The sequence below is a fragment of the Alligator mississippiensis genome, chromosome 16, assembly GCF_030867095.1.
Source record: "Alligator mississippiensis isolate rAllMis1 chromosome 16, rAllMis1, whole genome shotgun sequence".
In the NCBI taxonomy this organism is placed as follows: domain Eukaryota; kingdom Metazoa; phylum Chordata; order Crocodylia; family Alligatoridae; genus Alligator; species Alligator mississippiensis.
Genome location: NC_081839.1, coordinates 3130236 through 3154963, shown reverse-complemented (window position 1 = coordinate 3154963; position 24728 = coordinate 3130236). Strand labels below are relative to the sequence as shown.

At 60.2% G+C, this 24728-nt stretch overlaps 1 protein-coding gene across 5 annotated transcripts in view; it reads left to right on the top strand.

Annotated features, from left to right (window-relative positions):
* Positions 1–24728, top strand: part of ARID3A (AT-rich interaction domain 3A) — a 63286-nt gene that overhangs the window by 31086 nt on the left and 7472 nt on the right. For 4 of the 5 annotated variants that reach the window (XM_019484111.2, XM_059719686.1, XM_014599643.3 and 1 more), the window contains exons 4-8: positions 17093–17165; positions 21040–21223; positions 22567–22814; positions 23480–23791; positions 24343–24435. In XM_019484111.2, coding sequence (XP_019339656.1) covers positions 17093–17165; positions 21040–21223; positions 22567–22814; positions 23480–23791; positions 24343–24435 — 910 coding nt within the window. The remainder of the gene's footprint in view (positions 1–17092; positions 17166–21039; positions 21224–22566; positions 22815–23479; positions 23792–24342; positions 24436–24728) is intronic. The other variant, XM_059719688.1, reaches the window with a different exon arrangement.

The window sequence follows — 24728 nt, the reverse complement described above, 5'->3', positions numbered from 1 at the left end:
TGTCCGCAAAGCAGTGCCAGGCAGCATCACCCCACCTCCTTGGCTCGTAGCTGGGTAGATGGCTTAGTCTCTGCTTGTATCATCCTAGAGAGTGGGGAAGGGGCTGTTGGGGGAGCTGCCCTGGGTCCCCTTCTGCACTGGGAGGGTGGTTGCCTGCCTTGGAAGCGATGGAGCAGACTGGGGCCAAACTGGGGACCGGCTTTTATGGGTCTGAGATCTGCTGAGTGCACTCAGGAGTTCCCTGGCTTGCCTGGATACAACAAACAGTCCCCTCGGAGGGTTGATCTTGGGGTCTGCGAGCTGCCGTGGGAAGGTTGGGCCCGGCCGGTGGTCTCGGGACGGAGGCAGAGGTAGGCAGGCGTGTGCATTGGGGGCACGTAGCCAAGGCCACGTCCCCCACGGCACGTCGACACGGCTCTTGATGCCTCCCACTCCCTGCGGGCAAGAGGCCTGGCGCCGTGCCACCCCGGGGCTGGCAGTCCCGCCTGCTTCCCTCCTCCTCGAAAGCAGCTCCGTCTCGCCGCGCGCCTGCAGAGCTTTGCGGCGCTGGCTCCCAGGGCCGCCGGCCCACAGCTGGCCGCCTGTCAAAACCCGCTGCGGCTGCTGGCTGCCTTCCAGCTCCCGAGCTCTCCGCCGCGGGCCCGGGGCTGGGCGGGTTTCCCGCGCCAGGGCACGGCGTGGCATCCCCAGCACGCGGGAGCCCATGGCAGGGGCGTGAGGTCGCGCGCTCCAGGAACCAGCTCGCCCCGGGCTGGAGCGCACGAGCCCCGGTGAAAACCCTGGTGATTCATCGCACCGGTTCAAGCGGTGGAGCATTTGCCTACAGTGGGATTGCAGCCCAGCAGCCGCCCACCTTGGCACCTCGCTGCTATTTTCAGAGCAGGTGTTTCCTAGGCATCCCCCCTGTCCTCCCCCACTTATTTTCGGTATGAAACAGGCGCTTGCCTATATCTCGCTAGCTTCTCGCTGATGTTTGGAGCACCCCCCTGCCAACAAGGCCACGGCTGATGCTGCCCAAAGGGCTCGGCTGGTGTGATGGGCACGTATAGATCTAGGGCAGAGCAATATGGAGGGCGAGGCGTTCTGTTTTTGATGCTGCATTGTTTTTTTTTAAGATAGGCTCACCAGCTTTCGTGCCTCAGTTTCCCTATCTCTAAGGGGTAAGATCAGCCATTGCTGCAGCCACCATCCACCTGGAGTGGACCCAACTCCTCCAGGGAGAGCCAGAGGGGGGGCGAGCAGTGTGAATGGGAGCTGCAGCCGTCTCTCTTCCCAGCCAGGCTGGTGCCCACCCCAGCTGAATTAATATTTGTAGAAGGCAGGGGATGATAGGGAGGGTGCGTCCAGGGTGTGCACACACGCTCATGCACCCTTGCAGCTGCTGGAGAAAGCTTCGAGGTGGCTGGCGTCTAGTTTCCAAATGCAAATCTGTTTTCCTTGGGGCATGGACGGCAGCTCTGGGGAGGGATGGAGCCCCGCAGCTTGGCTGAGGTGGGGGTGCCTCCGTGAACACCCTGGAGACCTAGGGACAAGGCTTGGAGCGGATCAGGGTCTGGAGCCAGGGTCTCTTGTGTTGCAGGCTGGCGAGGGTTTCCTGGCCCCTGTGGTGGGCACCCAGGGCCTTTTCTGCAGCTGCCACCCACTTGAATTGAAGCAAACCAAGCTCAGGCCAGGGAGCTGCCGGGAGAGCACCCAGGCATCCTGGACTCGGGTCCCCTGATCCCTGGGCTATTGGCCATGCTCATGGGGGAAGCATTTAGAAATATAAGTCTCCCAAGAAGACCCCCCAGCCCCAGTGTTACATCAAAGCAGATGTCTTGAAACGTCGCAGGGGTCGTGCAGACTGCTTGGGAAGGTGCCCAGGAAGCCAAGGTCTCCTTGGGTCCATGCCCCTTTCCCCAAGTTCCCCCCCTTCCTTGCAGAGCCCTGTTCACCAAGGCCACGTGTCTGCTTCCCCCAGTAAGAAAGCTGGGTGCCGGGTGCTGCTACGGGCGCCAGCGCTGGGCTCCATCCATGCCGCTGGCTCCCCTGCCTGACAATATCTGCCAGACGTTAAGCCGCATGGAGTCTGTTCAGATATTAAGGCCTCTCCTCTCCTCCCCCCCGGCCTTCCTGTTCGACAGGACGGGTCGGGAGCCATCGGCTGCAGCCTGTGCAGCCGGTCAGGCGAGGAGGAGAGGCGCGAGGGATCGCCAGCCGGGGTGAGGAGCCCGAATCCCATTGCCTTCGGGCCGATCGAGACCTATGCCTGCTGGCTCGTGCAAGGAAAATCCCAGCTTCTGCTTTAAGTCATAATAAGGCCCGTGACGTCCACAGCTAGCAGCAGCTGCTCAGCCCCCTTCATCGCCAGGATCTTTGAAATGCAGCTGAGAGCACGGCTCTGGGCTCCCCCTTTGGAGTTGGGTGTTGGCGCCTCAATCCCCTGGAGGACCCCCCATGGGGGAGGGCAGCAGCACGGCCGTGTCTCCCGCAGGGGCTGCCGGTGTTGTCAGCAGAGCCGATTTCAGCAGAGTTGCACCGTCTTGCGCTAGCGGAGGATCCGCCCTTGGCGCTGCCCCTTGAGATTCGCCCTGCTGGGCTTTGCAACCCCCGCGCCCTGCTAGGCAGCAAGGCCTGATGTCCCCCCGAAAATCCATGCAACAGGGCCCGATCCAGCACGACTCCCCCCACCCCCTCGCAGTGTTTGGCAGGATTAGGCCACGACAGGATCTCTCACTTCCACTAGAGCCAATGAGCCGGAGGGCACGCAGGACCATGCTCCTTGCCGTATCCTCCTGCCATGTCCCCCAACCCCCTTCCAGGCCATGCAGGCTTTCTCCTCGAGGTAGCAGAGGGGAAGGCAGCTACAAAATGAGGACAATGGGGGTCACGAGGTTAAACAGGCACTAATTCTCCCAGTGAATGGCCTCCTGGGCCGGGGTGACACCCGCATTGTTGGCCGCTGACACTGGCCCCCAGCCTCCGAGCGGGGAGTGATGCCACTCCTGTGATGCTGCAAGGCACCTGGCAGGGCGTTCTGCTCTCCCCAGGGATGCTGCACCCAGCAGTGTGCCAGTCTCCAGGCAGAGATGCCCGGCTCTACACGCATGTTGCCCGCTTCTTGCATTAGGCTCTTCCAGTCGTACTGGTGGAGGGGGTCTTTAAAGCTGAGCTCTCACCAGCTGCTTCCAAAAAAAAATCCTTTATGCTTCCCAGGTTGCAGCTGGCCGTGTGGGATCACGCTGCCCCAGCCCGCTAGGATGCATCGGGGCACTGCCTTCTGGCTTAAGTCTTGCGGGCGTTGCAGTTGGCGCCTGCTGAACATCAGACATTGTGCGGAGCAGCTTGGGGGTGAAACGGGGAGCCAGGACACCGGGGTCCTCCCTCCCCTTGCCTAGCTGCGTTAGCTGCGTGACTTCCTCGCACCCGGCAGCAAACAGCGCTGCCCTTTTGCGGGTTGGCGTCACCCCCAAGCACCGCGTGCCATCCCCGTGCAGCCCGGCGGGCTCGCTAAGAAGGGCTAGCGCGGCGGAGGGGCCGCGCCTGAAGCCCCAGGGGGGTCAGGAGGCCCAAAGGGCAAAGTGTGTGTTTGCTTCTGCAGCCGGGGAAGAGGTTGCAGGCGCCTGGTTCTGGTCTCGTGCCTCCAGCCGGCCTCTTGCTTCACTCTGCCCCTTGCCCCGGCGGCCGCCTGGGCGTTGGCGGGGCCGCGGCTGGCTCTGGAATGCGGCTCCGAGGGGCACGGAGCCGCATTCCAGCACCGGGGCGCAGGCTCGGACAGATCTGGGCAGGGCCGGCTCCCACCCCCACCGCTTCCCAAGGGGGAGGAGGGGGCGGCCCGCAAGCTCTCCCGAAACTCGGGGGCCTGACCGCAGCCCCTTCTGGCCGCCTGGTTCGGAGCCGTTCCTCTTCCTTATAAGGCCACGTTGCTGAGATGGCCTCAGCCCGCGGGGATTGTAAACTCTTCCCCCCCATTGAACAGGGGGAGCCGGGCTGCTTCTCCATCCCCCCCACCTCCTCCCTGCATGCAGGCCGGGGCCCCGTTCCCGCTGCGTGGGGCGTGGCGGGTTTGTTCTTTACATCCTCTTTGCTCGGCCATAAATAACCACGAAACGGTAGCCGGCGTGAGCTGGCAGGGCCCTCGGGTCAGCGAGCGCGGCCCCCCACCCCCAGCTCCAGGCAGCATCTGCTCGGTCGAAACCAGCCCAGGCAGGGGGTCTGTCCAGCTTGCACTTAAAAGCATCTGGGGGCCCCCGCGGCCTCCCCCGGCAAAGCCTCCCCGTGAAGGTGGCTTTCCAAGCCTCGGAGCAGGGAGGAAGGCAGCCAAGCTGGGCTCCCCGGGGCCGCCCCCGGAGCACGCACCGGCTCCGTGACGGCTCTGCAACAATCAGAGCGCCATCACGTCCTAACGTCTATGCAACGCACCCCTCTCCTGGCACGGATGCCAACATCTCGGTGTGGGCAGGCCCCTCCCTGCTTTGCCGGGAGACAAAGGCTGAGACCGTGCAGTCGGGAGTCATTACGAAGCCCAGACGTTAATGAAAGGGTGCAACAGGTACATCCCTAGCTAGGCCGTGTCTGGCTCCCGTCCTAGGGCCGGGAGGACGATTGGGAAGTCCAGCATCCTGGAGCGGATCTCAAAGGTCATCTCCCCCTGTGCCAAGGCAGGGCCTGTTGGCTCTGCAGCATCCGGGGTAGACACCCGTGTAGCCTCTCGAGTCTCCAGTGGAGGGGATTGCACCCTTTCCCAGGCCAGGGCTCCCATGGCTGTGCCCTCCTTGCAGCTGGGAACTTTTCCCTGTGCTCTGGATGCCACCCGCGCTCTGTGCAAAGAGAACAAGGCTTCTCCATCTTCGTTGGCGGCCTTTCAACTGTTCAGAGAGCATTATTGGTGCCCCCTGTCTCTTGTTCCTTCTGAACTAGACATCCCCACTTTCCCACGGACCCTTAATTTCATCCCCTTTTCTTTCCAAAATAGTTATTTTTATGTACCTGCTTCTCGGCCTTCAAGGAAAGTGAACCTCTCTCCAGGCACGAATGGAGCCCCTCTCCTGCTCTTTTTTGTGGAGCTGCTTGTGGAAGGCACCCGCCTCACTTCCAGGGTCCTGCGCTTTGCACCATTGAGAGCCTCACAGTCTGGCCTCCTTGCATGGTTGCAATGGGCCCTGGCGTGCTAGGTGCTGTATATGTGCAGAGAGTGAGAACTGGTGGTCTAAACAGAGTGATAGCAGACCGATTATCTTTCCTTGGTAGGGTGGAGGGGTGCAGATGGGTCAAGTGACTTGGCCAAGGCGACACAGGGAATCGCTGGCAGAGCAGGAGATTGGCTCCCAAGTCTCCAGCCAGCACTGTGGGTGAGGCGTAGGGTGAGAACGTAGAAAGCAGGGTGAGTTGAAGAAGGCAGATTGGGAACATCGTCCCTTTCCCTTATTCATAGCTTGAACGCGAGGATGTGAGCATTGAAGGCGGCAGCGAGCTGGCACGTGCAGACCCAGTGCCAGGAGATGCCCTCCTACCCCGAGACCTTGGCGAGGGTCTCGAAGGGCTGCAGGACACTCGTGCTCGTAGCAGACATATCCAAGATCTGGGTATCGTGCAGCATCTTCGCACCGCTGGGTCCCCTGCTGCTCTTCCAGTCCCTCCCTGGGCTGTTCCCTCCTCGGGGTCTTTCCCAGCCGGGTGCTGAAGCGATAAGCCCCCCTGCGGGGCCGGGCTGAGGACCCCAGTGAACGCGGCTGCCTAACAGTGGGGTGACAAAAGGCGACATGCCCTTGTTACACACGGGTGAGGCTTCTTTCCCTGTGGTCCCTGCCCTTGCCCAGGCAGGGAAGAGAAACACCCAGCTCAGCGGTGTCTGGCTTTGGGTGGGGGAAACTCTGCCTCTTGCTGGGTAGACTAACCCCCCAAATCAGCGCGCCCTGCCGGTTAGAGATGCCAAGTGGATGGAGAGGAAGGGAAAATCGGGGTGACCTCCCTGTTAGCAAAGGGGTCAGGACTGCTGGAGAAGGCAGAGAGATGGGATCAGCCCTGGCCCAGGGCAGGCCCTGCTTGTCATGCCCGATATAACCCCAATTTTGCTTCGGAGATGAGAGATCAACAGGCTGATTTTTATTTCCCCCCCCCAGTAAGCTGGGCAGACTGGACATGAATACTGTAGTGACCGGACAGGGCACTTGACCCATCGCTTTGCCGTCACTCCTCTGCTTGGGTTGGGTGTCTTTGCCTTGCCTGTGCTCTTGAATTAGGATGATCAAAATCGATTCAAATACGTCCACCCCCTGGAAATGTAGTTGCACCTCATGATTATCATTGCCAGGCTCGCGATTTTGGGTGCGGGGGGGCATTCTTCTCTTGACATGACATGGGAACTTCGACTCCCATTGCTGCGTGCGTGTATTTTTAATTTTTTTTTTTTTTAAGAAGCAGCTTTCTAGCTCTGGTGATTTGTAGGCGCAGAAACCAGACGGTAAATTTTAAAAAAGCAGCAGCAAAGACCTGTTCGTTTTGTGGGGGGGGATCTGTTCATTAAAAATCATCTCGCTACTTTTTGCAGAAGGATGCGCTGGTTTTTGGCGTCAGCAGGACTAGGAGCCGGGGTAGGTTTGACTGCACTGAATCATTTCAGGATCAAACCTTTTAGAGTAGCTCTTGAGAGGATAGGAGACTATATTGGGGTTTCTCCACAGCATCCTGGGGTGCCTTGAGACCCTTTTAAGAGCGCGGTGATGCGCTGCGTAATATTAGCGCCGTCAAGTGTGCGGGCACCTCTGCACGTTTCACAAGAGAAATCCAGAGACTTCCCGTAGGAATCCAGATAGCCCTCGCCGTTCTTCCCCATCTGAGATCTTTGCAACGGAAGAATTGCTTTGGTAGGGTTGGGTTTTTTTTCTGAGTCAGAAAATGAGTGAAAGCCCAGAGCTGGCACTTTTCGACGGGGACCTTGGCTCAAATGAAGGCCTCAGATTGCAAACTCACTGCTCTATATAAAGCCCTGGCAGGGCGGCGGGGCCGAAAGCTCTCGGAGGTGAATTGGCAGCCGGATGGTTTGATTAAAAGATTTGTCTGGCTCCAGCGTAAAGCCCCGAAGTTGCAGGGTGTCTGCTTTATTAAAAGGCGGCCTCACGTCAGAGCTTTCCTCTGCCTATTTTAATTCTAGTTTGCACTTCGAATGGTCGGGCTGGGTTTATCCAACCTGAGCTTTCCTCTGCCGATAAGGCGGGGAGGTGTGGGGACTGGGTGGGAGTGGGAAGCGCCGCTCGTCTTCCCCACCCCTCGTCCATTTTGCTCCACGGATCCCGCTCCGTCTTTGCTCCGCGGATCCGCCTGATGCACGTTTCCCCGAGGGGGGCAGGGGACCCGGTGGGTCTGGCGTGTGCTGCGCTGGCTCCGGCATTCCTGGCATTGTTGAGACGGGGGAAGTGTTCTCCCCAAGCCCATTTAAAGTCAACCGGCTGGGATTTGAGCGTAATCTGCCTTGAAACGTTAATCCACTCGTCAGCTAATGGCATAAGAATGTGCACTAAATGCCTGGGCTGGAAAGCTACCAGGGAGGATGGGCTGGCTCTCACTATTGTGTCCGCTGATCTCCCGTGGCTGCCGCCGGCCTGCCTTGTCCACTGCCGCGGTCTCCTTTACGGGGTGGCGAATGTCCGAAGACTTTTAGATCGGGGTCGAGATCTCGGCAGAGCGGAAGCAGACGAGGATGGAAGTAATGCCAAGTGCATGCAGCCATCCTGGCCCCTGTATTAGCAGAGAGGGCTGCTCTCCTGGGTGGTCATCTCAGGGCAGTAGCCTCTGCCTCCACGGCTTGCAGCTCCGTTAGCCGGTAGCAGCAGGAGGTTGTTATCCTGCAGGGTGTCGGGGGCATTTTGCCGGCGCTGTGTCAGCCTAAGGCACGTTCTCCGCACGCAACGGGCTCCTCAAGCCCCGACGTGCGATCTCCCGCTTAGCGGGGGATGGAGAAGAACCAGACATGGCATAAGGCCCGTTCTCACTGCGGCACCCGGCAGCTTCACTCCGGGCTCCCCCTGCTACCCAGCTCTTGGGCATCTTCCCTCTCTCCACCTGCACGGGCAGACCCACTTTGGTACCCAGGTCTGGCATGCTTTCAAAGCGCACCGAGTGCCCGCGAACCCCCAGCTGATCATGTCACCAGGTGCCAACGTCCTCCTAAATGCCCCCCGACGAGCTCTTTGTGGAGGCTTCGGGTTTATGGATTTGCTTCCGAGCCCCATTTCGCCCTCCTTGCCTGTCTCCAGGAGCCAAACCCCGGCAGCTGGAAGCAAAGTGTATTATGGAGGAGGTTGCTAGTGGCTTGTACCTAGAGAGAGGGACTCGGCCCCCCCATACCTGTGCTAGGCGCTGTGCAAGCACGGGACAAGCTGGAGACGGCCTCTGCCGGGGGAGCCCTGCCCAGAGGAGTTTTCCGGAGTATTTGCATGAACCAAAGCGAATCCATTGCCTTCCATTTGTCCCGTTTTGGCTGCACGCTCTTTGGGCCCGATGCCTTCCTACCCCAGCCAGGCCTCATCTCAGCAGAAGGTGCCGCTGCGGTACGATTGCAATTTGTCTGACCATCGCAGGTCTTGCAAGCGCGGGTCTGGCTTTCCCTGCACCCTAATGCCGCACAGAGCCCTTCAATCCATTTGCACAGCCCCTCGCAACCTTGAATCGCCTCCCTGGTTGGGGGCTTTTAATAGCACCGCCTCGCAGTGTGTGAAAATCCGCCCAAACCCACGTTCTGCTCCCCTGCACCTGCTAATTTCAGTCCAGTGGCGTAATAGGTAGCTGTCGTCCAGCTGGAGGCTCGCTGACGGCTGAGCCGGTTTCACATCTTGCTCAAACCAATTTCGGTTCCTCAGTCATCGTCAAGAAAGAGCCCATCTCGAAGCTCTCTGCCCTGAGCCTTCACAAGTTTCGTGGGCCGTAAAAGGCCAAAAAAAGGCACTTTGGGATTTCGCATTTATTTTTGTGCCTGCCGCCCTTCTCCTTTCAGCTGAAGGGGGGGGGGGGGGGTGGAAAAAAAACCCTACGTGGCACGGAGACATCTACGTGGGAAACGAGGTGCTAAATGCACAACAAGGATGTCATCAATGCAAGGAAATCCTGTGCAGGATTTATGGAAGTCACTCGTCCTGATTTCTTTGCCTTTGCTCGTCTCTGCCTTTGCGCACGTAAAGCCAGTGGAGCAACAAAAGCTTAGTGGATTGAGCAAACGCCATTTTTTAAAGGCGTTTCGGAGGGGGAGATATTGCGAATGGACACGCAAAAGGTTTGTGGGGGGCTCTTTCTTTCCCCAGGAGGTGACTGTGCTAAGAAAAGAAAAGCTGCGTTTGCAGCTTGGAGGTGCCCCGCTAGGTGGGAACGCTTTCCCTCGGCCTGCTACACTCGTGAGATGCTACGAATTTGATTTCATCACCTGGCCTTAGCAAACCCGAGCCTGCATCTGGTGTGCTAATGAAGACACAGCGTGCTGGCCTGCTAAAGCCGGTGGTCAGTCACACCTGCCACTAGTCCTGGGGTCCCACTGTCGACTCGTGGGGGGTGACACAGAGCCCCAGCCCCCTTTCAAGGGCCGGGGCACTCTTCTCTTCCACCTAGCCCAAGCCAAAAGGCCGCCTCTGCCATTGGTAGTGTCTTTGGGATGCACCATCTCTAGGGCCGAGCCGCTCTCAGCCTCCTTCGGGGTATGGAAAACATTCTTGCTATTTGTATAGCGAAGGGAGGGGGGCCTAATAAACCCAGGATGTGTTGCTTATCTCCCATCCTGCGTTCAGCAAAGCGTCCGCTCCCTCTGCATTTCGAGCTGCCTCACCTGACACATTGGCAAAGGGACCTGGCTTCCACTGAGCGCGGGGCTCCCTGCCTTGGAAAACCAGCCCCCCGCGGCCCTCTTTCTGCACCAAGGGGCTCCGAGCTGCTGGATCGATGGACTTCGGCCCAGCCGCTGGCCTTGGTTCATTTGCTTACAATCCTCAGGGCAAGTCAGCATTTTCTGCCCAGCCTTGGCAAAGGGTGGGAGGCAGGGAAAGGCATGCGCCGCTCACAGGCTAACTTCTCCTTCCGGATCTGAGCCCCAGATCCCCTTGCCCATGTTGCTACAGCCTGAAAAACTCCCCTCTAGGATACGGTCGCCGCCAGTTGTTTGCCCCCCTTTAGCATCGCTCTCGGTAGAGGCTTCGGCTGCCGAGCGTCTGGCCTCGGCTCTGCCAGTGCCCCGTACCCAGGGGGTTATTGGGGATGGGTGGATCAGTGTTCATTGGCTTGGCTGCAAAGGGACTTGCTTGCATTGGGCTGCATACAGCAGACTCTGCTCCAAAGGAGGGTCTTTTGCCATATCCACTGGTTTGGTAGTTGGACCAGATTCAGGTCCCTGAAGATGGAGATGAGGCTTCTCCCAGCTCTGCTGTCATTCATCTCTGCCCCGACTGCAGCCCTCTGGGTGTATAGATGTCTTCGCAGGGTCCCCAGAGCGGCCGGCTCTGCACCCAGGACACGTTTCCAAGTGGTTCATAAACAGTCTCGGTAAGCGGGTGCCCCGTTCTGGGTGCTACCCAGGTTACCAGATGGCTCATGACCATCTGAAACCTCCGCTTGTAGGGTCTCCTCTGGCACCCAGCACAGCGTCCCCTGTAGTAACGACCCCTTTACAAAGGTCTCCTCCCTGCAATTGCATCCAGGCTGTCAGTCAAGTTGCTCCTTTCTTCATTCCAGTGTTTGTTGCTTTGCACCGGGGAGGATTGGTGCCCCGGGGAGGCAAAGTGACAGGGCCAAGGTTACACAGGCCAAGAGGACTCTTCTCCAAGCTGGTCCCGCGGGTACTAGATGGCCTTGCCCTTCCTCCCTGGCTGCCCATCGGCTGCCCGTGCTTCTGCCACGCGCTACCTGCTGCACGGCCACCCTGCTTGGAGGGAGAACAAAGCAGCTATTCAGCCATCCTCCCCGCCCAGAACAAGCGGCTCTGTGTGATCTGGCGGGTTCGAGGGGCCGAGGAGCTGACCTCAACTCTGCCCTGCTCCCCTGCCTGCCTAGTGCTTCCTGCCCGCCCTTCCCTGTGCCCCGTGCTCTCATCCAGGGGAGATTAGGGGGGGCTGTGATCTTGCACGGCCTTTCCCCCAACTGACATGGGTGTGGACCCCAGGTGCCCCCCAGATCCTCATCTCTGGTGGACTCAGTGGCTTCAGTGCCTGATTTCACATTCAGGGAGTTGGGGGGGCATGTCCCCCCCTACCCTTTTACCGCATAAGGGGTCACGTCCCCTCCCCTGCTTTGCCGAAGTAGCACGTAAGTACAGCACCTAGCGCAGCAGGGCCCGGGTGGCCATCTGGGAGCTGCTGGAGCATAAGGAAGGAGCAGGGGAAAGCCCAATCCCTAATTATGTGCTGGCATCTGCCGGCAAGCGAATCTTGTTAGGGGGGAATTGGCTCTGGCGGCCTTCGTCTGTCAGCTCTCATCAGAGCCCCGCTCCCACGGCCCGGGCTGCTCTCTCCTCATCGCCTTCGGGAGAGGAGTCTCGGCCCCACCAACTGTTCCTAGAGCCAGAGGAGCTGGGTGCCCCCCCTTTAGCATCGGCCCGTCACGTTCCCCTTCCTTGGTGGCATTTTCTCCAGGCCGCTCTAGAAGTAGGGGCTGAATGGCTTTGCGCCAGGGTGGGAGCGGGCACAGGGGCATGGGGCAGGGGAATTCCCTGCTGAGCCCCCAGGCAAAGGCAGCCATGGCCTGGCGCCCCGTCCTGGAGGAGGGGAGGGGAGCGCGGGTGTCGGGGTCAGGGTGGCAGCTAGACCCGCCGTGCCGGACCGGGCCAGGAAACGGATGTGGCTGAGATGCCACCAGGGAAGGATTTGAACCTGAGGTTTCCCAGCTCAGGAGCGTCCCCCGATTTTTCCTTTCTGCTCCGTGCGAGCAACCTGTGCCTCCACGCCGCAGCGGGGCTGGGGTGTCAGGGTGCGACGGGGTGGGTGGTGGCTGCAGGGAGCTGGGGACAGCAGGGAGTGCCCGTCCCTCTGCACTGGCCCCACGACAACCCCCTTTTACAGGTTATGAGCTGCGTCCAGCCCCCCGGGGTGCGACAGCTGGGGAGGGGGAGGGGAGCCACGGCACAGCCCTTCCCTTGCAAGCCGCCCCGGCAGCTCTTCCGCTCCAGGGAGGGCGTCCGGGGCTCCCAGAGCTATCTGCGTCCTCCTGCCCTGTTACTCCTCCCTGTGTCAAGACTGTCCTGTGGCTCTTTGCTTTTGCCCCCAGACGTCCTCCTCCCGAGGACCTGGAGGATGCAGGGTTGCCCGTCTCCCACCTTTCTGCAAAGGGGGAAGAGCCCCTGCTCGTCAGACTGGCGTTCCCAGGATCCCTAGACTGGCGCGGCTTTTGGGGAGAGCTTTAAAAGAGGTTGGACTTGCAGCTAGGGGCCGTGATGGAGGCAGCTTCTGCATCAGGGCTGGCGGAGCTGCTCGGTGACTTCCAGGGGAGCACGGGGTTATGGTTTACCCGGGGCATCCCCATTATTGGTGCCATCCCTTGGAGAGGAATTGCAAAGCTCAGGTCAGCTCGTGCCACCAGGTTGTTAATGTACAATTAGGGGATCCCAGGCAGAGGCTGAGCCCCTGATACAGAGAAAGGCAACTTCCCCCCACCACAACCGCTCATGTCCATGCCAGTCTGACCACCTCCTGACCCCAGATGTGGTGATCAGTCTGACCCTGGAACAGGAGCATCGGCACAGCTCAGTCACTGTCCCCAGCCTGGGCTGCAGCCCCCAGGAAGGCTCAAAAACCCCCTGATACAGGTAGCAGAAGCAGGTAAACCGATTGTCACGGCGGGCGGGCAGGGGCAGAGGGGTAGGATCCAGGTGAGGACGGTGCCATAACAGTCCACGCGGCTCTGGGCAAGCGGGGAGCAAAAGGAATCGCGTCTGGGTTGCCCGGTGTTGATCTGTGACAGCGTGGCGCATGGCCCGTGGGACGCGCCTGCCGGGTGACGTGTTGGTATTTATAGCTGTGGCACGGCAGCCCCCGAGGCCCCGGCTCCGCTGGCAGACATTCAAGATTGTCATTGAGAAAAGCGAGTGGTGCTTGGCACGGAGACGGGCTGGCGGGCAGGGGAAACGCTGCATATGCCAGCTCGGGGGGCTGCAGAGTAGTCAGCACTGGCGGAGGGGGCTTGGATCCGTGTTGCTGGGAGAGACGTGTCCTTTCATAGACGTGGTCCCTCCCCGCAGAGAGCTGCAGGGATTCAGGTCTCAGCCAGCCCCTCTATGAATGGTTGTGGGCTCCCCCCCACGCAGAGGATGCATGCCGTCCTAGCCAGGGGCCCGATCCTGCCGACCTGCACGGAGCCCAGTGCCAGCCAGCAGGTGCCGAGCGACTTCTGTGCCCCAGCGGGAGCAGATGCAAAACCTCTTCCCCATGACGCTCTGGGCCTTCAGCCCTGGGTCCAGCCAGCTTGCTGCTCAGTCGGGTCATCCTTCCTGGTGCTGCCCGGGCAGGGGTGCAGACAGGGCCCCAGAGGCCTCTCGTGGGGACACCGACCACAAGCCACTGGTGGCTTTTGAACTAGGCACGTCATGACTAATGCAGCACGTTCGCTCTCCATCCATCCCGGTCAGGCCTTCCCAGCTCCCCAGGCTTTTGCCAGGGTGGACTCTGCAAATATTAACTCAAGTACCGTAGGGTGAACTGGGTGTGTGCGGTGTGCACGGACCAGGCAAGGAGAATAGTCCCTGATTTACAGCAATTGCTTTCCACTAAGGGTGCTGGAGACGAAGATAGGGCAAGAGAAAGGGAAGGATGTACGTGAGGCTATAGCAGTGCAGTGCGTTAGCTCCTGCCTGGCAGCGGTAGGAAGCAGCTCTCTGGGGCAGGCGAATTTTCTGCAGACTTCTTTATTGTTGTTGCAAAAAGCACCTGCTTTGCCTGGCAAATGCTGGGATTTTGTCAAAACCAAACTGAACCCCCGCTGCAGTGCTTCCCTGGGAAGTCTGAGCGCCCGCAGGGTCCATCGCTGCCCGGATCAGGGTTGCACAGTGGAAAAGCTTCAGCAGGAAGAGAAGCAAGCGTTGAGTTGGCACTTCCCACAGCTGCAAAAATCAACCTCAGAGCCCTACATGGGCCAGTTGTGGGGGAGATGGAGACAGACAGACACTCTGCCTCTCTTGGATGATGCATCAGCAACAGGACCGCGCAGTTTGCATTCTCATTTACCGTGCCAAGCTGCCGTTGCTTGGGTGCTGGGTTTTTGTCCGCAACCAGGCACCCTGCTTGCCCATTCGTTGGGCAGCTCCTCAAAGAGACGAGCAGCCTTACCAGATGATGTCCCCTGTGCAGACTCGGGGGTCCTGCTTCCAGCCCAGCTTTACCCACACGTATCTAGACCTTTTTTTTCACCCCCACCACCTTCTCCTCTTGAGGCAGCAAAGCTTGCTCCCATAAATCAGGCCTGGAATGTGATCTGCTGTCAAAACAAGAGGTGGGGCCGGGGCTTGACAGCTGGATGAGTCTCCTTTGCAATGGGGAGAGCGATTGCATCAGGAGATCTCTCTGTCGGGGCTCCTAGAAACATCTCCCACACACATCTTCACACAGTGAAGGCTCTGTGCAGGGCTGGTCACCCTGCATTTGCTTCATCTAACTCGCCCGGGGCTTGTGCCTTGGGTATCCTAGCATGCAGCTGGCAGGGAGGGAAGCTGGCTCTTGCGGATGCAGAAAAGGTGGCACTTGCAAGTAGGTTGGGACAGATTCTGACCTACTGGGATGAGATGGGTCGTAGCGTAGAAGCACAGCGGCCGTGGCAACGTTACCACGTCATTAGGAGGCTGATGCACGCTGGCAGGAGTTGGCACCGTTTGATGCCAGCCCGTTTGGGTTGGGAGAGCCCAGGGGTCAGCTTGTAGGCCCCCAAATACATCTGTACCGCTTGAGCTGAAGAGCCAGCCCCAGTCTCTGCCAGCAGTAGTTGGGTTGTAGGAAAGTCGGGCTGGAAGGGACCTCACGAGGTCACATCTAGTCCAAGCAGGATCCGCTCGGACTAAACCAGCCCAGCCAAGCCTCCTGCTCTTGAAAATGTCCAGGGATGGAGAGTCCATAACTTGTCTAGGCAGCCTGTTGACTGGCGATAGACTGGGATCCTCTGATGGACCAGCTGCAACACACGTCCTGTCTCTGCTATTACTTGTGCAGCCCCTTGCACACTAGAGTCCAGGTCCAGGGGCTCCCGGGGCAGACGGTAGCACGTTGGCGGAGCAGGTAGGTGGCCGCTGCTGCGAAAAACTTCCAGGCCAGCTGCCGTGAGCTTTCTGCGGGCCTCTTTGCATCGCCCCGGCCGGGCGGTCGGAGGCCTGTGGGGCAGGGGCCAGCTCGTTGCGTGTGTCACGTGCTGGACCGAGAACGCAGATGAAGCTAAAAATAGCTGCAAGGGATCTGAGGCCCGGGCTATCGGGGGCCGGGGTTTTGCAGTGCTCCTGGGTTACGTGTCTGAGAAGGTCAGGGCTGTGCTCTGAGCAAGGAATGGGTGATCTGGGCCACCCTTCAGTGCAAAAGATCGCTCAGAAATGCTTGCGACAGGAGCAGCTCAGCCTTCAACAAGCAGCTACCTCCCGTCCCTCCTCGTGCCCTGCCTGCTTGATCCTGCCGGCTGCCACGTCACCCAGGAGAGCGCGCGCCCTTTCCCTTGGCAAAGGATTGTCTCATAACCACTCGGCTTGTTGCATCCGTATCCACAGGACCCCGCTGGGACATGCCTGATGGTGGGGATACCGTCCTGTGTGGTCCCGTCATTGTTGCTGCTAGTGTCGTGTAGCCCCTTAGGGCCTCCAGGCAGGATCAGGACCCACGTGTGTGCATACATGTCACAGGGCACAGGGATGGCGACCCCCTCGTCTCAGTGACGGGGTTTCTCTTCAGCGAGTGGGCACTGAGAGGGGCTATTCTAGCTGGGTTCCCTTTGCCGGCTTTAGGATCTGGCCGTCGAACCCCCTGCTCCGATCTTCTTGTGCTATCTCTGAACCCCCGGTGCTGCCGCAAGCGGTGCCGTGTATGCTGCCTGTTCTCGGGGAGGAAACATCGCTGCTCCTCGGTGCGGGAGGGAGGAGGGTCACAGCAGCAGAGCATCAGCTGTTAGTACAGATCAGCTGGGTTGGCAAAGCCCCCGGAGCATCACTCCTTGGGAGGACCATGGGGAGCATCTCGCCCAAGCCGGGTACTAACAGCAGCTTTCGCCGCCTCCTAGATAAAGGTTGGACCCAGGGAGAGGCCGGAGGGCTTCGGCCTCAGTCCTGACAAGCACCCACAGCCCCGGGACTAGCGTCTTGCTGCACTGCCTGGGCATAAGGTCGAGATTTTCACGCCAAGGGCCCTAGGGGGTTTAGGCACCTGGCTCCCAGTGTGCATGCATTTCCATCCGATGCTTAACTCCCTTGGGTTGCTCTTGAATGCTCCCCAGAGGATCGGAGCACCCCACGTCACCAAGTCGTCGTTCGAGGGGATGGGGCTCATCCTGTTCTCGGCTGGTGTCAGCCCTGGTTGGGGAGCCGGGGACAGCAGGGTGCCCCGCGTGTCAGGTCTCTGGGCGTCACTGGAGCGATCTGGACTCAATCTGGGGCTTGGGTTAGCCCCTCACAGCCTCTCGTGCATTCGGCCACATCCCCACTCCAGCGCCAAGGCCACCCAGGGGGTTATGGCCAAGCAGGGACTCAAAACCCACCTCTCCCAAGACCTGGGCATGGCCCCTATAACTAAGCTTCCAGGTGGAGGCACTTGGCCAGTTGCTCCTGTCTCATCCTCTCCCCGGGGAAACCAGTGAGTGCTGCATCACGGGGCCCCCCGTGCCTGGGAAGAGAGTGGCTTTGCTAAGTTACTGCGGTTGGAGCAAAGCCCCCCTCTCCCCAGTGAGGGTGAACCGAAAAGCTGGGGTCTAGATTTCCAGAGACGCAGGCCTGGCCACATATCGGGCATCCGTGTTTCCCCCGGGCTCCTGCCACCGTGGAAATGGTGCTTCGTTCCAAAGGATCCGCTCTGTCCGGCACGATCAGCCCCCTCTGACATGGGGCTGGGGGTGAAGGGGGGCTGGGGTGAATGTCTCCTGCCACGGGTGCCTCACGACTGATCCTCTCTCTCCTTTCTCTGCACAGCTGTACGAGCTGGACAGTGACCCCAAGAGGAAAGAGTTCCTGGACGACCTCTTCAGCTTCATGCAGAAGCGAGGTGAGGCGCGCCGCGCCGTCCTGGCACGCGTGTGCATGCGTGTCGGCTCCCCCTCCCTCCCTCGTGGGGTCCAATAGTGTTCGGGGAGCCGCGGGGTTTCTTTCCTCTGGCGAGTCCAAAGCTTTGCTTGAGCCACCGCCTTTCCTTTGCTCCGGGTAGACCCTCTCTGCTAGGCTCAGCAGCAGAATCCCTCATCAGAGCCAGACTCAGTTTCCCCCGGCTGCTCTGCCCACCTTCCCGCTGTGCATCTGCTCACATCTGCACCCGGATAAAAACCCCAAACTCCTTCCTCCCAGTGCTCCATCGGCCAAGTCTAGTCTCGCCTCCGACGTGCCTTCCTAGCACCTCCTAGGCTCCAAGCAGGAATCACCGCTGTAATAACATGACGCAATCGCTGCAGAAGTAGGAAAGTCCCCGTCTCCCTGGCCAAGTAGCTTGGAGTGAACCAGAAAGCTTGGGCCCACCTTTCCAAGGCGGAAATGAGCTCCGTGTAGAGACGTGTCCTCTTAGCCAGCCCTGCTGTGAGGCTAGCGACTTGTAGGGAAAAAATGCTCGGGCCATTAACAGAGTGCTGCCAGGTTCAGGGCGTGTGTTTTTGAGTCCCTTCTTGGCCGTGCAAGCCCCAAAGATCGGTGCTGCTCACACTTCCGCCCCGGTGGGCTGCATGAGGGGACCAGGGCTGCTCTGTGGGCTGAATCCCATAGGCAGGATCTGTCTGTGGGGCCGGATCCAGCGTGGGGTGAGTGCGCCCTGCATGCTGAATTCATCCACAGAGCACCGCCCCATTAGACTGCTGTCTTTCGGGGGAAAAATAGTTGGCCTTAAGTTGCTGGACTATTGATTCAAATCTAGTTCTTTGGCGTCTCTTCCTGGGGGTGAAAGCTGCACAAAAGGACTCGCGCAAGGTACTTGCACTGTAGAAGATCCCTCTAGACCATAGGGCAGTGGCTCTCAACCTTCTCAGACCCCCGGAGCCCCTCTCAGAAAATGCCGGCTCTGAGCTTTCGCTCGTTTTTTTGATGACTGAAAGCTCCTAGAGCGATTCTTCTCATCCGGACAATTCAGACAGGGTGGGGTGGTTTTGACGTATGAATTCCTGTTGGCAGTCTCTGGGTGTATCTAGGGAATCGTGTGTAGGTAGGCTCTTGCACACCTGACCATGCTAATATTGAGGCTAGGATCTCACGGGGGCCCTGTGGCACCCTGGTTGAGAAGCACGGCTCTGAGGACTCGGGTCCGCAGCCAGGATCACCCCAAGGACCCCGTGGATTCCTGACAACTAAGGGTCTGAGCCACAGAAATTTCTACGGTGGAGGAAAGCAAGCTGGGATGCAGCTGGGGGGACACGGGACCCCTGAGCCTCATCTGTGCTGCAGCAAAAGCCCCCTTGAAGGCCGATCCAACCTCGCGCCCTGCACACTAAAACATCCAGCAGTGCGTGAGGGGAGAGCCTTGGGGATAGGAAGTCCAGATTTCCCTTGGAGCCAGGATCTGGGTGGGGGCTTTGGAGGTGATCTCCCGCAGGTACAAATGCAGAATTGCTCTCGGCGCCGGGAGTGTGCAGAGAAGTGCAAGCAGGTGTGTGCCCGGTGCGGGGGGGGGTGAGCGGTACAAGACAAAGCAGGCAGCCCCCACCCCCACAAGGTGGGAGGAGAAAGCCCAGCGGGAATTTTTTCTGCAGATAAAGGGAGGCCTGTTCCCGACCGACCGCGCCAGGGCCAGTCATGAGCATGTGGTCAGCAGGGCGTGTGACTCAGCCCCGCGGGCCGCTGACTCCCCTCGGAGAGCAGAGACGTCGCCTGCTGCCCCTGATGAATGGATCCTGCACTGCCCGGGCACGGGGTCCGGGGCAGGGTCCCTGCCAGCTCCAGGGGCAGGGGCCCGAGGACCCCTTTGCATCCTCGGTGTGGACCCAAAGTGGCACATGGCAGAAGGGGATGCTTCAGGGGACAGGGCTAGAGCTGCCCACGGTGCGGGGTGGCAGCAGATGCCCGGCGCAGACCCGAAGCTTGGGAGCGGGGGGGATTTATGGTGGCAGGCTCCAAGCCCTCCCGCTCTTGCTTCTTGCAGTTGAGCGGCCGGGGGCAGGAAGGGCCCAGGCACTGCCTCTGTTTCCAGTGGGGGGGTATTTGCCTCAATTGAGGACTGCGCTTCCCAAGGAAGTCAGGTGAGGCTGGGAGGGCCGATACGCCCCTGGCCTCGGCGGGGTCCGCCTGGGGCTGGGGAAGACCCTCGGCCAGTTCTCCTCCCTGGCACTGCTTTGTGGCGCGACCTTGGGCAAGGCCCTTGACCTCTCCCTGCTGGAGAGGGGCCCAGCGAAGCTTTCCTTCTCCTCCTCTGCCCCTGATGCAATGGGGCCCCGATCCCTTTTCCGCCCCGGCGCTCCCATAACACGCAGCGCTCCCGCTGCTGCCAGTGCCCACAGCCAGGAAGGGTTTTAACGAGGACAGTCCCCTTCAGCAGCGCCCCCAGCCCCTTCCCTTCCTCTGGGTGGGAGCTGCAATTAGCAGCCTCACAATGGTGGGGGGAGCTTTGGTTCCTGGGTTTAAAGAAGGCAATAAATCAATACCGGAAGGAGCAGGAGGGAGGGGAAACCCTCCTCCGCTTCCGCCGTCCCCTGCCCACCCCCACCCCTTGTGTAATGGCCCGAGTGGACTTCCGCTTTGCTCTTTTCCCCTCCACAATAAACCAGCCCAGGCCTCCCCCCAGCCCCCCAGCTCTCCTGTCTGGCCCTTGAGTCAGGGGCATGAGCATGGAGGGCTGCGAGTGATGAATGGAGGGATTATAACCCAGCCCGGAGCAGATTGCATGTGGGCTCTCTGCCTCCTTGCATAAACATCCTCTCCTCCTCCCTTCCCATCCGCCCCCGCCCCAGCTCTGTGATAAGATGGTCCCGGTGGGGCCTCGCTACCCAGCTGCCTGCTCCCCGCATGGCGGATCCAGCCTCGGGGTTTCACCCTTTCCTCCATGTGCATGCCCAGATCGGGGCGGCTGGTTGCACGCCTGCTCGCTGTGCATCCGCGTGTTGCTCACCCAGGTGATTCATGCACATCGCCCCCATGTCTTCTCCTTTGGGGGCAGGTCCAGCGCCATCAGGGCAGGCAACCTGCCTGGTTTGATCACGCTTGGCACCGAGGCCTCTGAGACGTCAGGGGTAGTGGAGCTGACGATCCCCATGAGCCTTTCTTCTCCTGCCCAGATGCCCGCCACCTTTAGTGGCACGTGGCCTGGCTCCCCGGCACGGTGCGCGGGGTGCGATGGATCATAAATGCCCCTCTTTGGCCCCTGATTTCCCAGCGGGCTGGGGTAAATCTTACCCCTCTGGAGGAGCAGGGCCTGGTGCAGATTGGGGCAGGTGCGGCGGGGGGAACATGGCTAAAGCGGATATGGGAGACCATCTCCTCTGCCTCTTCCTGGTAAAAGCCCCTCTGTGGGCCGTGCTCACAGCTGCCCGCTGCTTTCAGGGGCAGGACCTGGACTAACGAGCACCTGCCCCTGCCTCCAAAATGCCATTGGCGTGGCAGGAGAGTGGCTGCCACGGAGGGTGAAGCCCAGGGGCAGGAGCTGGGGGTGCATCTGATGCTGGAGGAGCCAATACTGGGTGGGTGGGTCGACCTCCACCCTGCTGCATTCCCAGAGGCCGTCTGGTCCCTCCCTGGCTGCCTGGAGCCTCCCAGGGATCTGCCCCGACTACGACCGTGCCGCAGAGCAGGCGGCCGGTTCTGCATTCAAGCCTCGTCCCACGCTTCCGGCTCCAGCGCCCGCCTGCCCGGGTCCCCCCTGAGCAGCAGAGGAGCAGGATGGGTGTTGACCCCAGCTGTCCGCAGCCCAGCTCTCTCCAGCTCATCCGTGTTCCCCTTTTCCCATCCTGCAGGGACCCCCGTGAACCGGATCCCCATCATGGCCAAGCAGGTGCTGGACCTGTACATGCTGTACATGCTGGTGACCGAGAAGGGCGGCCTGGTGGAAGTGATCAACAAGAAGCTGTGGCGGGAGATCACCAAGGGGCTCAACCTGCCCACCTCCATCACCAGCGCTGCCTTCACGCTGCGGACCCAGTGAGTGTTGCCCCCCTCCCCATCCCATCCAACTGATCAGCTGCAGGGGGGCCCTGTGCCAGGCCAGGATCCATCCCAGCACGGTGGGGGAAAGGTCCCCAATCCCATGGGTGTTGGGCGGCTGCCTCCCTTCCAAGGCACTCAGCTTCCCCCTTGGTCTTGTGCCCCGCTCCGGCTTGGAGGAAAAGAGAGGGGCTGTTTGTTTGCTCTGTTGCAGCAGGACAGGAATGAGGAAGGAGTCCTGTCTGGGGAGAACGTGGTTGTGGCCAGCAAATGCATGTCCGGAGCATGCCCTGCACATGGCTGTGGGCCTGAGCTGGGGCAAGGGAACATGGAGGGGTCGGGCTTCCTCAGATCTCCACTTCCCTCCAGCCCCATGCGCACTGCCCCTCCCCGCCCTGGGCTCACCTCCTGGTATGGGGGAATGAACTCTGGAGCCCGGAGCCCCGGGTAGGCAGGGAAGTGCGTGTGTCTGCATGTGTGTCATCTTTGCATGTGCGTGTGTATCTGTCTGTGTCTGCGTTTGTCTTATGTTTGCATAGGCGTTTGTGTGTGTGTGTGTCCATGTATGTGTGAGGGTGTGTCTGTGTCTTCTTTGCATATGTCGTGTATTTGTCTATGTGAGTGTCTGTGTTTGCATGTGTCTCTCTCTGTATGTCTTGTGTGTGTAGGTATGTGCCTCTGTGTGTGTGTGTGCATGTATGAGTGTCTTTGTCTTTGCATATGTGTCTGTGTGTATCTGTGTTTGCATACATCTCTGTGTCTGTGTGTGTAGGTGTGCGTGTGCATGTATGAGTGTGCCTATGTCTGCATGTGTGTTTCTGTGTATCTGTTTGCATGTGTCTCTGCCTGTATGTCTCTTGTGTGTGTCTGTGTGTGTGCATGTATCAGTGCGTCTGTGCCCTTGTGTATGTGTCTGTGTGTATCTGTGTTTGCATGCATCTCTGTGTCTGTGTGTGTGCATGTATGCGAGTATCTGTCTTTGCATGTGTGTATATGTATCTGTGTATCTGTGTTTGCATGCATCTGTCTGTGTGTCTTGTGTGTGTGTGTGTCTGCATGTGTCTGATTGCATAAGTGTTTGTCTGTGTGCCTGTGTTTGTGCGTGTGTGTGTATGAGAGCTGGCACTCAGTGTAACCCTCCCCTAACTCCCAGCCCAACCACAGGGACCCGCAGCTTCCCACACCCCCCAGCAGGTGCTACCAGGAACCCACCCCCTTCGCTCCAAACACACCAACCCACACACTGCCGCCTGGCCTGGTGGAGCCGTGCCTGCCCCGGGGCTGGGGCTGGGGTGCAGTTGGGGCTGCCCCGGCAGCTCTGACGGGTGCTTCCCCGGCAGATACATGAAGTACCTGTACCCCTACGAATGTGAGAAGCGGGGGCTGAGCAACCCCAACGAGCTGCAGGCCGCCATCGACAGCAACCGGCGAGAGGGCCGGCGGCAGAGCTTTGGCGGCTCCCTCTTCACCTACTCGCCCAGTGGCACCCACAGCATGCTGTCCTCCCCCAAGCTGTCAGTGCCTGCCCTGGGGCTGGCCGGTGCCACCAACGGCAGCCCCATCACCCCGGTGCAGAAGATCAAGAAAGGTAATGGTGCTCCCGGTCTTTCCCCAGGCCCGGGCGGTGTCTGCAGCAGCCAGGCAGGCCCTGCGAACGCCCCCGACATCTCCAAGGGATAGGCTTCATGTTGCCTTTCCTGGGGCTTGTCAGGCAGGTGCTCCACAGAGCCGTGCCGTGCTGCACTCGCAGCCTGGCTGGAAATGAAACCCAAGGGCTGTGCCTCCCACAGGCCCTCCTTGCTCTAACCACTGTAGCACACATCCCCACCCCAGCTTGGGCTAACCTAGGACCCAGGTGTCCCAGCATCCAGGGCTCAATGCACTGGATGCCCAACTCTTTATGCAGCCTCCCTTTATGTCAGCATCTCAAAGTGATTTAGGACCCAGGGGTTGGCAAGGGGGAGGTTCTGGAGTTGGAGAAACTGAGGCAGAGGGGCTTGTCTCATGCTGTGCAGCAAAGCACCTGGGGGCAGGCTATTAGGGTGGGAATCTGCATCTTCAACTCTCAATCCCCACCTCCAGGCTGATTCCCATACCCCCCCTCCCCCTCCCCAGGTGCGAGTGCTAGACCCCAGTCCCGTGCCTGGGGTATAAAAGCTTAGGACACCAGGTTGCAGAGACCTAGCAAGACTTGGCACATGCTGCAGCCTGGAGCAGCCCTCACCGAGCTCCCACGCTCTGTCCCCATTGCAGAGGAGGACACCCCCATCCCCATCTCCGTGCCCAGCCGCCTCCCTGTCTCCCTGGCCGGCCACCCCGTGGTAGCAGCGCAGGCCGCGGCCGTGCAGGCCGCCGCGGCTCAGGCCGCCGTGGCCGCTCAAGCCGCCGCCCTCGAGCAGCTGCGAGAGAAGCTGGAGTCCGGGGAGCCCCCGGAGAAGAAGATGGCGCTGGTGACGGACGAACAGCAGCGGCTGATGCAGCGCGCCCTGCAGCAGAACCTCCTGGCCATGACGGCTCAGCTGCCCATGAGCATCCGCATCAACAGCCAGGGCACCCGCTCGCCAGGTGGGTCCAGCAAGGGCAGCGCAAGGGGTTGGGGGCACCCGGGCTAACGCTGTACGTCTGCACAGGGAGCTGAACCCAGGCCTCTAAATCTATGATACCCGAGTCTCTGCTGGCCGCCCAAGCACATCAGCCCTGAGGGCCGAATCCTCCCAAGCAGAGGATGGAGCATCCCGCAGGGCAGGGGGTCACACTGGGAGCTGCCCCCCGCCCCGGGGGAGCCTTTGTGAAATGGGGCAAATGCCAAGCCTAACTCTGTTCTTGTCAGTGTTTCCAGCCCTGAGCCAGCTCCCTCCCCCGTTGTCTGGGTCCTGTTCAGCCCATGCTAGGGCTCTTTCTCCATCACCCCCTGCTCCAAACCCACCCGGCGCAATGAGATCGGTCTCCTTCATCTCAGTGCCGCCTGCCCCGTACAGCCGAGCAGGCTCCTAAAGCCCCGTGTCCCTAAGTGTCTGGGGACCGTATCATCTGGCCCGGTGAGCAGAGCAGAGAAAGGGGTGGTTGGCATGAGGGGCCCAGGTGACTCGATCTTCACCCTCTGATGTGTCTCATAGCAGAAAACCGGCAGGATTCCAGCCTGAACCTGGGCAGCAACGGCACCAACAGCATCAGCATGTCGGTGGAGATCAACGGTATTGTCTACACAGGTAAGGGGGCCTGTGCGAGTGCGGGGCCTGCAGCTCTGCAGCCACTTCCTGCCCCAAAGCCCGGTGCTACAAGGCACCCAGAGGTGGGGGTGCCTTGGGTGACGTGCCCTTGGGGACAACATCACTGTCCTGCAGCTGGGGCGGCTGCGGGCATTGTGTGGATCAGAGCAGGTTCTGGACTCGGCGTCTGCCCGGACTCAGCCTTCCCCAGCCCTTTTGATCTGGGGACCCGGGCAGCAGGGACTCCTCTCCTGGCGGTGCCCCGAGGTGGCTGCCCTGGGGTCACAGGCTGC